The sequence below is a fragment of the Megascapheus bottae genome, chromosome X (assembly GCF_031878675.1).
Source record: "Megascapheus bottae isolate mThoBot1 chromosome X, mThoBot2.hap1, whole genome shotgun sequence".
In the NCBI taxonomy this organism is placed as follows: Eukaryota; Metazoa; Chordata; class Mammalia; order Rodentia; family Geomyidae; genus Megascapheus; species Megascapheus bottae.
Window position 1 is genome coordinate 41,388,861 of NC_143547.1, and position 13,914 is coordinate 41,402,774.

The 13,914-nt window shown below is 44.0% G+C and overlaps 1 protein-coding gene across 1 annotated transcript in view; it reads right to left on the reverse strand.

Annotated features, from left to right (window-relative positions):
- Positions 1-9,214: 9,214 nt before the first annotated feature.
- The window catches only part of Dgat2l6 (diacylglycerol O-acyltransferase 2 like 6), a 32,323-nt gene continuing 27,623 nt past the window's right edge, over positions 9,215-13,914 (reverse strand). Inside the window, exons 5-7 of the mRNA XM_090327106.1 lie at positions 12,395-12,569; positions 9,767-9,978; positions 9,215-9,369 (exon numbers count right to left, since the gene is read on the reverse strand). Coding sequence (XP_090183232.1) covers positions 9,215-9,369; positions 9,767-9,978; positions 12,395-12,569 — 542 coding nt within the window. The remainder of the gene's footprint in view (positions 9,370-9,766; positions 9,979-12,394; positions 12,570-13,914) is intronic.

A 13,914-nucleotide genomic window follows, 5' to 3' on the forward strand; every position in this document is an offset into this window, starting at 1 on the left:
AGTTTTTCTGCCATTTTAATCTCTTCTTCTGATAGGTCTCTCTTTAGTTCCCTTGCCCATTTAGTGAATGGTTTATTGGGTTTTCGGGGGATTAGTTTCATGAGTTCCCTGTAGATACTAGATATTAAGCATTTGTCAGATGTATTGTTGGTGAATATCTTTTCCCAGTTGGTTGGCTGTCTCTCTACTTTTGCAACTATGTTTTTATCTGTAGCGAAACTTTTTATTTTTAGGTAGTCCCATTTATCGAGTCTCTCTCCAATCTGTTGTGACCCTAGGATTCTGTTCAGGAATCTGTTGCCTGTGCCTATGAGTTCCAGTGTCTCTCCTACTTTATCATGTAGCAGTTTCACGGTTTCCGGTCTGATGTTGAGGTCTTTGATCCACTTTGAGTTAATGCTTGTGCATGGTGAAAGGCTAGGGTCAATTTTTAGTTTTCTGCATGTGGCTGCCCAGTTTTGCCAGCACCAATAATTGCATAGACTGTGTTTGTTCCATTGTATATCTTTGGCTCTTTTGTCAAATTCAAGTTGCCTATAGGTATGTGGTTGTATTTCTGGGTCTTCTATTCTGTTCCACTGATCTTCTGGTCTGTTTTTGTGCCAGTACCAAGCAGTTTTTGTTATTATGGCTCTGTAGTAGAGTTTGAAGTCTGGTATTGTAATACCACCAGCATTGCTCTTTTTGCCTAGAATTGTTTTGGCTATTCTAGGTCTTTTCTTGTTCCATATGAATCTTTGGATTATATCTTCAATTTCCGTAAAGAATGTCTTTGAGATTTTGATGGGGATTGCATTGAATTTGTATATCAATTTTGGCAGTATAGCCATTTTCACTATGTTGATTCTCCCTAGCCATGAGCATGGGTTGTCTTTCCATTTCCTAGTGTCCTCTTTAATTTCTTTCATTAGGCTTTTATAGTTTTCATTGATTAATTCCTTTACATCTTTGGTTAAGTATATTCCTAAATATTTTATTCTTTTGGGGGCTATTGCGAATGGGATCATTTTCTTGATTTGGCCTTCTGTTTGTGTATTGTTGGTGTACAAGAAGGCTACTGACTTCCGAAGATTGATTTTGTATCCTGCCACTTTGCTAAAGTGGTTTATTAATTCTAAAAGTATGGGAGTGGAGTTTGTTGGGTCACTCAAGTAGAGGATCATGTCATCTGCGAATAAGGATAGTTTAATTTCTTCTTTCCCTATGTGGATCCCTTTGATGTCCTTTTCTTGCCTTATTGCTCTGGCTAAGGGTTCCAGTACTATATTGAAGAGAAGTGGAGAGAGTGGGCATTCCTGTCTAGTTCCTGATTTTAAGGTGAATGGTTCCAGTCTTTCACCATTTAGTATAATACTGGCTGTAGGTTTTTCATATATGGCTTTCACTATTTTGAGGAATGTACCTCTTATTTCTATTTTTTCTAGTGCTTTCAACATGAATGGATGTTGAATTTTGTCAAATGCCTTCTCCGCGTCCAGAGAAATTATCATATGATTCTTATCCTTAACTCTATTGATGTGATGTATTACCTTGATTGATTTGCGAATGTTAAACCAGCCTTGCATTTGTGGGATGAAGCCCACTTGATCATAGTGTATGATTTTTTAAATTTGTTTCTGGATTCTGTTGGCTAATATTTTATTGAGGAATTTTGTGTCTGTGTTCATTAGAGAGATAGGTCTGTAGTTTTCTTTTTTGTTGGGTCTTTCCCTGTTTTGGGGATGAGAGTAATATTAGCTTCATAAAATGAGTTTGGTATTGCTCCTTCTGTTTCTATTTCTCGGAAGAGTTTCAAGAGTATAGGTGTTATTTCATCTTTAAACGTCTTGTAGAATTCTGCAGTGAATCCATCTGGACCTGGGCTTTTTTTGGTTGGCATTTCCCTGATTGCTTCCACAATTTCGTTGTAAGAAATTGGTCTGTTCAGTTTGTTTACCTCATCGTTGTTCAGTGTGGGTAGCCTATATTTATTTAAGAAATCATCCATTTCTACTAGATTTTCTTGTTTCTTTGAATATTGGCCCTGGTAGTACCTATTCATTATGGACTGGATTTCTTGGGAATTAGTTGTGATTGTTCCCGTGGGGTCTCTAATCTTGTTTATTTGAGTCTCCCCTTTCCTTTTTTTGATTAATCTTGCCAAGGGTCTGTCTATTTTGTTGACTCTTTCAAAGAACCAACTTTTTGATTTATCAATTTTGTGTATAGTAGATCTTATTTCAATCTCTGAAATTTCTGATTTTATTTTTGTTATTTCTGTCCTTCTAGCTGTTTTAGAATTAACTTTTTCTTGCTCCTCTAGGTGTTTCAGTTTTTTTTAGGTTATTTACATGCTCTTCTTCTGTCTTTTTAATATGCGCTCGTAGTGAGATAAATTTGCCTCTTAGAACTGTCTTTGCTGTGTCCCATAAGTTCCTTTGTAATGTCTCTTGATTGTCATTACATTCAAAGAAGTTTTTAATTTCATTTCTGATCTGATCTGTTACCCAGGAGTTATCCAGAAGTGTGTTGTTCAGTTTCCATGTGATTGAATGTTTTTTGACTTTGACTGCATTGTTCAGAATTAGTCTGACTCCACTGTGGTCTGATAGGATGCATGGGATTATATCAGACTTCTTGTATCTGCTTAAGTTTTCTGTATGAACTATTATATGATCTATTTTGGAGTGTGTTCCATGTGCTGCTGAGAAAAATGTGAAAAGTTTCGCCGTTGGGTGGAAGACTCTGTGTATATCTGTTAAGCCCAGCTGGGCTATGGTGTCATTTAAGTCGATGGTGTCTTTGCTTAACTTTTGTTGAGTTGACCTGTCATTTGTTGAGAGTGGTGTATTGAGGTCTCCCACTATGATTGTGTTTGGGTCTATCTTGTTCCGTAATTCTAAAAGAGTTTGTTTGACGAATTTGGGTGCTCCCGTGTTGGGGGAGTAGATGTTTATAACTGTACTATTATGGGCATGGATTGTACCCTTTACTAATATATAATGGCCATCTCTGTCTTTATGTACTGATTTTACTGAGAAGTTAATTTTGTCGGAGATTAAGATTGCTACTCCTGCTTTTTTGCATGGTGCATTGGAGTGGAAAATTCGTTTCCATCCTTTCACTTGGAATTTGTTTTTGTCTTTGGCAGTGAGGTGTGTCTCTTGGAGGCAACATATGGATGGGTGGTGTTTCTTAATCCAGTCTGCTGCTCTGTGTCTTTTGATTGGATTGTTCAGCCTGTTCACATTTAGGGACATTATGGAGAAGTGGTCAGTGTCCATTGTCGTTATTTATTTTTACTTCTAGGTTTCTTTCTCTCTCTTTTTCCCCCCTTTGTGTTTAGTGAATTATAGATGTTTGCTTCTTGATGGGGTTTCTTGATGTTCTACAATTTGTTCTTGATTAATTAGTATTCTTTGTAACGCTGGTTTAGTGTGCACATATTCATAAAGCTTCTCTTTGGAGTGAAATATTCTTGTTTTTCCCTCAAATGTAAATGCTAGTTTTGCTGGATATATCAGTCTGGGTTGGCAGTTGTTGGTCTTTAGGACATCAATGATGTTTTTCCAAGCTTTTCTTGCATTTAGGGTTTGCATGGAGAGATCTGCTGTAATTCAAATTTTCTTCCCATTATAATATAGCTCCTTCTTTGTTCTTGCAGCATTTAAGATCAATTCCTTGGTATTCGGGTCTAGTGTCTTTACTATGATATGTCTAGATGAGTTCCTTCTAGGATCTTGCCTGTTTGGGGTCCTGAAACCTTCAATAATGTGAATATTTTCCCTTTTGAAGTTGGGGAAGTTCTCTGCTATGATTTTGGTGAATAAAGGTTGCATACCTTTGTCCTGAAATTCGGCCCCCTCCTCAATCCCTATTATATGAAGATTAGACTTCTTTGCTGCATCTGCCAGTTCCTGGAGCTCTCTCTGGTAGATTCTGACTGATTTTTTCCAAGGTGGCGATTCTCTGTTCCAGCTCTTGTGTTTTATCTTCCGTTACTGATGTTCTATTCTCCATCTCCGTCAATCTGCTGCTTAATGCCTTCATTTTTGCTTGAAGTGTGGACACTGAGCTGATTATGTCTGCTCTGAGGGTATTAATCTTTTCTTCCATTTCCTTTTGAATTCGAGGAGCTCTTTGGAGATTTCCTGCTTATGTTCCTGGAATTGTTTTTGGAGTTCTGTTTCAATCTCTTTAGTCATGTTCACAATCATCTCCTTGATTTGAGTCATATTTCGTGTCTCTTCAGGTGTCATTTCTTGGGATGGTGACATCTCTCTCATCCCTTCGCTCTTGTTACCTTTTGGGCTTTGCGTGGGACCTTGAATAGGGTCATGTTTTATGTCTCTTCAGGTGTCATTTCGTGGGATGGTGACATCTCTCTCATCCCTTCACTCTTGTTACCTTTTGGGCTTTGCGTGGGACTTTGATTATTTATGTATGTCGTAATTCGTCTTTGAGCTCTCCTCGGCATCGAGAACTGTTGTTGTAGTTCGCTCTGTGGTCAGTAGGTAGCGGTCTTTACTTGGATTGGACTGGTGGTTCTGGGAATATGTGAATACCTGTGGTTCTCGCCCAAATTGATTCCTCTGCTGACTAGGTCAGAGTTTGCAGTTTTTGCAGGTGTTTGGTCGGTTCCCAGAGGCTGTGTGCTGCTGCACGACTAGCTCTCAGCCTGACCAGTGCCCTCACAGTGGGCAGTGGGATGGATCTGCGAGTTTCAGTCTCAGAGTGCTGGGCGGATGGTTGGTTTTCCTGTGCTGCTTCTAGGGGCAGGCTCCCGGCCAAGGGTCTGGGGTTTGGGAGTTTCCAGGGGCTCTCAGCAGGACCAGCAGGTGTCCTCTCTGTTCCCAGGGGCGGGGCCCAGCTGAGGACATGGGCTCCAAGGGCGGAGCTGCGCCTTTCTGATTCTCAGAAGGCGAGCGTGGCTGCTGGTCGGCCCTTCAGTTCCCTGCTGCTTTGTCAGAGAGTCTGTGATTGTAGGGGGCCCCTTGGTGCTGTCTTGCTCAGGATTCCCAGCTGGACGATGCCCCGCTGAAGATTTGAGGGGGACAGATGCTGGCTCCTATTTTCTCACACACCCCACCCACTGTTGTAAGGCAGGGTCTCAGCGCCCCCCACTGTCCAGACCCAGTGGACTGGAAGAGGAACCTGGTGGGCCGGTGGGAGCTGGGACACCTTCGCCTCCCCTGGTGGGGTGCTGGGTCCTAGCGTCTGCCTGCCTGTCAGTCTCCAGTCAGAGGGCTGGGAGTTGAGCCCGTTGGGTGGGTGGGAGTTGGGACAGCTCCGCCTCCCTTGGTGGGGTGCTGGGTCTTAGCACCTCCCGCCTGTCAATCTCCAGTCAATGGCCTGGGGGAGGGGGCTGTTGAGGGAAGGGACAGGATTCTAAATTCCTTGCCCCCCTGCTCCTGTTGGTTTTTCTCGGGCGGGGTGGAGGGGTCTGAGTTAAGTTCTATTGCTTGGCACCAGCTCTGCTTTCCTGATGGGTTTGGGGACGCGCTGCGCTACTCATGCCTCTGCATTCCATCTGTGGGTGATCCACGGCGGTGGGGAGTCTTTCACTCCCCTAGGGTCTCCTCTGCCGCCTGTGGTCCGTGTCTGGGTTCTGCTGCTTGCTGTTCTGGTTCCGCGTCTGGGTTCCGCTGTTTCTGCGGCTCGCTGGCCCGGTCGTATGCTGGTTTCTGCAGCGGTCGGGCTGCCCGGCCCGGCGCCCTCCGCTGCCGCTTTTCCCGGCTCAGAGCCTGCAGCGAGAGGTGGGGGAGGGGTCCTCGCATTCCAAGTTCTTTGAGAAAGTTGGATGTTAGCTTTATCTGGATTTCTTTTCTGGTTTGAGTTCCTCTCCGTTGCTTTTTGAGTTTGTTGTTGTGGATTTCTTAAGGTAATTGACTCGTGGGACTCCCTGGTTCTCTCTTTTTGTGAGAGAGAGCTAGGCAGCGTCCCTATTGTCTCGGCGCCATCTTCCGCTCCCAACCTCACTTTTATATGTGAATATCCAGTTGTCCTAAAATCATTTACAGAAAAAATTATTTGCCTCCATTAATTTGTCTTGAGCTGCCAGGTGCTGGTGGCGCACGCCTGTAAACCTAGCTACTCAGGAGGCTGAGATCTGAGGATCATGGTTCAAAGCCAACCCAGGCAGGGAAAGTCCATCAGACTTATCGGCATTTAGCCACCAGAACCTTGGAAACGGAGCTGTGGCTCAAGTACTAGACTATTAGCCTTGAGCGACAAGCTCATGGACAGTGCCTAGGCCATGAGTTCAAGCCCTTTGATCACCTCATACCCCCTAATGGCTTGAACCCTCATTAAAATATTGATTGAGGGGCTGGTAATTTAGCTTACTTGGAGAGTGCTTGCCTAGCAAACACAAAGACCCGGGTTTGATTCCTCGGTACCTCATACATAGAAAAAGACAGATGTGGTACTGTGGCCAAGTTAGAGCCCAAGCCATGGGGAAGACCCAGGAGAGTGCTCAGGCCCTGGGTTCAAGCCCCAGGACTGAGAAGATGGCTTAGTGTTACAGTGCTTGCTTGCATGCATGAAGCCCTGGGTTTGATTCCTCTGTACCACATAAGCAGAAAAAGTCAGAAGTTGCACTTTGGCTCAAGTGGTAGAGTGCTAGCCTGGAGCAAACGAAGTACTCAGGTCCTGAATTCAAGCCCAAGCACTGGCAAAAAAAAGACTGATCATAGATTCATGGGTTTGTGTCTATACTCTTTTTTGAGTGTGCAGGTATTGTGGCTTGAACTCGGGGCCTCTTGCTATCCTTTGCCTTTTTCACTCAAGACTGGCACACTCTACCACTTAAGCCACATTTCCCTTAATAGTATTTTGTGGTTAATTGGGTATAAGAGTTTCTTGGATTTATTTGTCTGGGCTGGCTTTGAACCTTGATCTTCAGATCTCAGCCTCCTGACTAGCTAGGAGAACAAGTGTGTGCCATAAGTGACCGGATGCTTTTTTTGCTTTTCTACTCTTAATTCTCTCCCTCTCCCTTCCTCTCTCCATCCTCTCTCTCCCTCCCTCCCTCTCCCCTCCCCCTCCACTCTCCATTTCTCTCTGCAGGCATGTATGTGCATGCTGATCCTGGTGCATTAACTCAGGGTCTGGGCCCTATCTCTGAGCTTTTGTGCTCAAGGCTAGTGCTCTACCATTTTGAGCCATCTCACCATCTCCAGCTTTTTTGGTTGTTAACTGGAGATAGGATCTCACAAATTTTCCATCCAGGGCTGGCTTCGAACTGCAATCCCCAGATCTCAGCCTTCTGAGTAGCTAAATTTACATGAGTAAGCCACTGATGCTTTTCCTGTTTATGTAGTACTGAGTAATCAAACCCAGGGCTTCATGCATTGTAGGCAAGCACTCTTACCACCAAGCCACATTCTCAGTCCCATGACATATATATTTTAATAAATTATTTTCCTGAGGTCATTCTGAGTAGAATCCATACCAGTTTCCTCATATTTATGAACCAATTTTGGTGGAGGATCATATGAATTTGTTTAAGAAAAATATATCTTCAAGCCAAGTGCTGGTGGCTCATGCCTATAATTCTAGCTGCTCCGGTGGCCGAGATTTGGGGATTACTCATCTCCAATTAACCACCAGCAAACCGGAAGTGGTGCTGTGGCTCAAAGTGATAGAGTACTAACCTTGAGCTGAAGAAGTCAAGAACAACACCCAGGCCCACAGTTCAAGCCCCATTGCCGACCAAAAAAATAAAGAGAGAGAGAGAGAGAGAGAGAGAGAGAGAGAGAGAGAGAGAGAGAGAGAGAGAGAGAGAGAGAGAGAGAGAGAGAGAGGAGAGTGAGAGAGGAAAAATATATCTCCAGAAAATGATGAAGGGCACATGTATATTAGAGAGAACTTTGGTTCTATATTAGTAAGAACTGGGTTTGAATACTAGTTATATGTAAAGTTGTACAGCTTTGAGCCAATTGTTCAACCTTTAGGAACTAACATCTACTGGGAAATGAGCATGATGAATCTGGTAATGTCACAGGGCTAATGTCAACAAACACATGTAAATGTGATAATGTGGTTCCTGGCATGCAATAGGTACTTCACATCAAATTAACGTTGTTGATGCATAGTCTTCTGGCTGCTTCTATTCTGATCCAGGGTGAGTATGTGAGATCAAGAGAAATGGGCTAAAGCTGGGCGCTGGTGGCTCATGCCTGTAATCATAGCTATTCAGGAGGCTGAGATCTGAGGATCTAGGTTCAAAGCCAGCCCAGGCATGAAAGTCCGTGAGACTCTTATCTCCAGTTAACGACCAGAATACCAGAAGTGGCGCTGTGGCTCAAGTGGTAGAGTGCTTGCCTTGAGCTAAAGAGCTCAGGGACAGTGCCCAGGCCCAGATTTCAAGCCCCACAACCGATAGAGTGAGAGAGCGAGCGAGAGAGAGCAAGAGAGAGGTGGGCTACTTTGTAGGAACTTGTGCCAATCTCCATGTTTCTGTTCAGTCTTTTACACTGTGAGCACCTGTGGTTTCCTTCTGTTATCTTTCCATTTGAAGCATCATAACAGGTGGATGAAATAAAGGAAAAGGGGTATGCACACACTAGTTCTCAGGTCCGAAAAGAAAATCTTAAGTTTGAGAAATTCCAAATAGTGAGCCATAGAATAATAAGGAAATAGTCTGATCTGTTTCATACAGTTTTATTTTTATAGAAGAAATAATGTAACTATCACTAGTTCAAAATCATCACAATTGAGGGAACCTTGTCTGTTGCATTAGGAAGCCACAATTCAAATCCCCAGCTTATCGTGTGGCAGACCTCAAACTATAAAGGAAGGGCCTTCGAGGAAACATGCAGACCTTGTAAACAAAACTTCTAAGAAAGCCAAAAGCTAGTTGGGCACTGATAGCTCATGCTTGTAATCTTAGCTACTCAGGAGGTTGAGATCTGAAGATCACGGTTGCTAGAGTGATTCGCATGATTTCTAAACTGCGTTTCTTGCCCTAGAATAGCCAGGGGTGATTGAGCCGCCTCCTGTAGCAGTCAGCCCCTCCCTGCCTGTTTCCCATTTCCCTGCTTCTTTCCCCCAAAATCTGACTCCAACACTTGAAGGGATACCATTGCTACAAGACTGATGTATTAAGTCCTTCCTGGCTTGGCGGGTTCCCTTTCATATCCTAGACATCTGTCTCTCTCCCCCAATTTTTCCTTCCCTGTGTCTCAGATCCCTCATGGATTTGTGGGTCTAGTGATAGAACAAATGGCTCTTGTTATATGATATTCAGCTGTTGGGTCTCAAGGAGTCCATATTCAACTTTATATTGATCAAACAGTTTGTGCAGAGCACTGATGTAGAGTGCATGGTACTTGTCCACGGTCTCCTGATTGGGCTTGTCAATCTTGGGGACTGGCAGAGGTTCCCCAACTATGGAGAAAAAGAGGCAAACATTAGAGTTCCCATATTGATTTGCACTACCCATGCTTCACTGGGAGTTACTGACCACCCTTTCTCCTTCCTTCATTTTTTTCTCCCTGCTCCAGTTCCTGCCTGGCCTTCATTCTCTGGTCATTTAATGTCACCTATGCTCCAGAGAAGGAGAGCAAGTCCAAGACAGAGGCGAAGGATATGTGTAGATAGTAATGCTCCTGAGACAGTGGTTGGATTTTGCCCTATCCAAATAGCCACAACTGTTATCTGTTTAGTAACACTCTCCACCCTAGTCTCAATTCTCCCTACTGGAATTCCCTTTGTGCTCTTGCCGGAGTATAGAGGTTGAGTCGGGGTGAGGAATCAAGAACCTGGGAAAATGGTGAAAACTCACCAACAGTGGTAATGGGTCCATTGAAAGGAAGGAAACCCCAGGATCCACGAGTGAGTCCTCGGCCATGGAACGTACATAAGCTTAAACCTAGTAATGACTTGAATGGTTTCTGGTAGGTTTTTTGAAAAAGTCTTAACCAAGTACCTTCAGTAAAGTTCTCTTGTTTGTAAACCTCATTCTCCCCAAAAGAATAGGAAGGTACAAGAAATGCCCTGCAAAGAGAAGCAACACATGAACTCCCTTCAACACAAAACATTTCCAAAGCAAACATATCCCTTCCCCCACCCCTGGCAAAACTGTCTCTGAGGTGCATAACTGATTCAACTTCTCTATCAGAACAAGATCACAAGCCCCCAATCATCTCCAGCCACAGGTATTATTTCCGCCAGGCCTCGCCCTCCTACCTGAACTTTCTGAGAGGAGCTATTCTACCTTAGTCTTACCAGGGGAAGATAACCAATCTCAGGAAACCTAAGTGACATTATTTTGCTCAACTTCTAGATTGATCCTCCTAAAATTCTGTTTAGACACATGAATTTTCTCTTGAATGCCCTTCCAGAGCTCCCACCAGGTTCCTTGCCGTTTAGCATTGCTTTTGTGCTCTAGTCCCCCCACTCCACCAGCTGCCCCTTTGCCCTCTCACAACCCGGTTAGCCATGCTAACTATGCTAAGATCTCTCCCATCTGTCTGCACATCTGATCCCTCTGCCAGAAGAACCTCTCCTGTCTTCACATGTCAAATTCCATTTTGTCTTTCCAAACTCAGTTCTGATTTTGGCCCCTGAAGACATTTGTTTTGATCACCTTTACATCTCAGCTCCCTGCTGCTACTGTGGATGAAGTAGCCTTGGGTCAGTGCTTCCTTCTTTCCTCTCTCCTGCCTTCGTCCTTTCCTGGCCCTGCATCAGAGGCCTACTCTTACTCCTCAGATCAAAAGGGGAGAATCTGTATCATAGTCACCTTCGAAACCCCCTAAGGTGGCATGGGATATGTCACAGGTGCTCATTTTTTTCACAGGCCCAAGTTTTCTCTTTTGTTCTGATTGGCAATAGCTACCAATACTACAACTCACAGTGCAGATGTCACCCCCCTGTGAAACTTCTACTCTGGTTCCCCACTAGTAATTCATATGCATTTCCCTAGCATACTTCATTCATGAAACAAGGATCTATTGATTTCTTTTCATGAGCCAACACAGTTCTAGACCTCAGGGGAACACAACAGATGTTTTAAACATAGCTATGCAACTCATGGAGCTTAATTTTTTAAGAGACAGATAATAATCAATAACATAGCAGATAAATGAATGTAAACAAAACCTAGATGTTATGGAAAAAGAGAATAAGTTCAATGGAGAAACATCTGATAGGGTTGTAGTCAGAAAAGAGATCATTGAAAAGAGCTGCTCTGGGCTAGGACTTTGGCCTAGTGGTAGGGTGCTTGCCTAGCATGCACAAAGACCTGGGTTCAAGTCCTCGGCACTACATACATAGAAAAGTGGTGCCGTGGCTCAAGTGGCAGAGCTCTAGCCTTGAGAAAGCCTAAGGAGTGTGCTCAGACCCTGAGTTCAAGTTCCAGGACTGGAAGGCAAAAAAGGAGCTGCTCTGGACTTGAAGGAGGTAAAGGAAAGAGCCATGCAATTGTTTGGATGAATTGTATTCTAGGCAGAACCAAAACCCTAAGGCTTGTTTGTGAACAGTTAGGACTATTGTAGTTTTAATGAGTAAGCAAAGCTAAGAGTAAGGAGACATGAGGTCCGAGAAGTGGCTGACAATCAACTAATTCAGGGTTCTTTAAGGAGCCATTGGAGCATGCTGAGTAGTGACATGATCTGACTCACATTTAACAGGATTATTCTGGCTATATTGTAGTAAATATTTGGAGGTGTCAGCAGTAGGAGCAGAAGCAGGGAGGGCAATTCAAAAGTATTTAATAGGGCCGGGAGTTTGGCCTAGTGGTAGCGTGCTTGCCTAGCATGCACGAAGACCCAGGTTCGATTCCTCGGTACCACATACATAGAAAACGCCGGAAGTGGTGCTGAGCCTCAAGTGGTAGAGCTCTAGCCTTGAGAAAGTCCAAGGACAGTGCTCAGGCCCTGAGCTCAAGCCCAGGACTGGCAAAAAAGTATTTAATAATCTTGGAGAGAGAAGATGGAGGTATGAATCAAAGAATGCGAGTTGAGGTGGAAAGCAGTTAGAGTCTTATCTATCTTGTAATGGTCTTCCACATTGAACTGTGAGTCTGCCAGCACTGCTTATTTGTCTCTATTACCTTCAACGTTTAGGCATGAAATACAGAAGTTGTTTGACAACTACTGAATGAATGTATGCATTGTTTCCCAACCACATTGTATTCTCTTTGGGGGTAGATCTCACTCATCCTTATAATCTTCCCAGCACCCATCAAATTCCTTCTTTATATTTGGGAAAGTCTCAAGACCTTTCCGTGACCAGGTGGATACAGCAAAAGCACATTCCTTCTGAATCCTCAACTTCCCTTTCTCTGCTCTTTTCTCACCTACTTGAAGAAAAGTGCTCACCCCCAAGGCCTAGCATGAGAGGTAGAGAGTGAAGGAGAAGGACCTTCTAACAAACTTTTCTTGGAGAGCTCCAGAACCTTAAGACATACCCTGTCTGCAGTGCCAACCTCACAAAACCTTTATGTTTTTTGAGATAGAGAGTATTAGCTCCTGGGTGGCATAAGAGGGCTTCAGCAGCTCCGCCTACCACAATGATCACAGCATTGCCTAAGCCGTTGCAGGTCAGCTTGTATCTCACAGATGACTCACTTACGGAAGACAAACCTGTGAAAGCAGAGAGAAGTGGTAGAATGGGTTTGATCTGAGGATTGGGGAAGAAGTTCTTCCAAAGTCTTTGTGCTAGAGACAGCTCCTACCCTTATATCTTTGACTCTATACCAGATGTTAGCCCTAGTCTGAGTGGGGTCTTTAGGGTCAGCTGTTTCCCTGGGGTATCTAAGCTACTATAGCAGGGATGTACTGATTTCCTCTGCCTACTTCCATTCATAACGTCCTACATTCCAGATCCTCAGATTTTTTTTTGCCAGTCCCGGAGCTTAAACTCTGGGTCTGGGCACTGTCCTTGGACAATTTTTCCTCAAGGCTAGCACTCTGCCACTTGAGCCACAGCACTACTTCCGGCTTTTTCTGAGTATGTGGTACTGAGGAATTGATCCCAGGGCTTTGTGCATCCTAGGCAAGCACTCTACTACTAGAGTATGCTCCCAGCCTCAGATCCTCAAATTTTAAGACCATCTTTCCTTGTGTCCATGTACTATAGTCATGTTCCATTCTGTCTGGACTGATAGCATTGGAGACGCTTCACAGTTTTCTTCTCTAGGAGGTGATCAGGATGAGCCATCAGCAACATGGTTCTTCTCTAAGAGTGACTTGCCAAAAGAGACTCGTTTGCTGGGGCTTGGGGAGAGTAGGCACACATGGTAACCTGCCTGAGCTAGATTGCAATATAAATGAACCATGGAATATGGATGACACCTTGTTTTTCAACAGCAGTCACAAAAGTGTCATTAATTAAGAATACCATTTTTAGAGCTGGGAACATGGCCTCGTGGTAGAGTGCTTGTCTAGCATGAACAAAGTCCTGAGTTTGATTCCTCTGTACTACATACACAGAAAAAGCTGAAAGTGGTGCTGTGGCTCAAGTGGTAGAGCACTAGCCTTGAGAAAGCCCAAGGATAGTGCCCAGGCCCTGAGTTCAAGCCCCAGGACTGGTAAAAATATGCTACTTTAGCCTGGAACCAGTGGATGATGCCTGTTATCCTGGCTACTCAGAAGGCTGGAGGATCTTGGTTCACAGCCAGCCTGGGCACAGAAGTCCATGAGACTTGTATCTCCAATTAACCACCAGAAAACTGGAAGAGGCGCTGTGAGTCCAAGTGGTAGAGCACTAGCCTTAAGGTGATGAGCTTGGGGATAGCACCCAGACCAGAGTTTAAGCCCCATGACTGACAAAACACACACACACACACACACACACACACACACACACACACACCACACACACACCACACACACACACACACCACACACACACACACACACATTTTTAAAAAATATTAATGGGAAATTTATTTAAATTAATGGGAAAATTTGTAACATATGCATATGT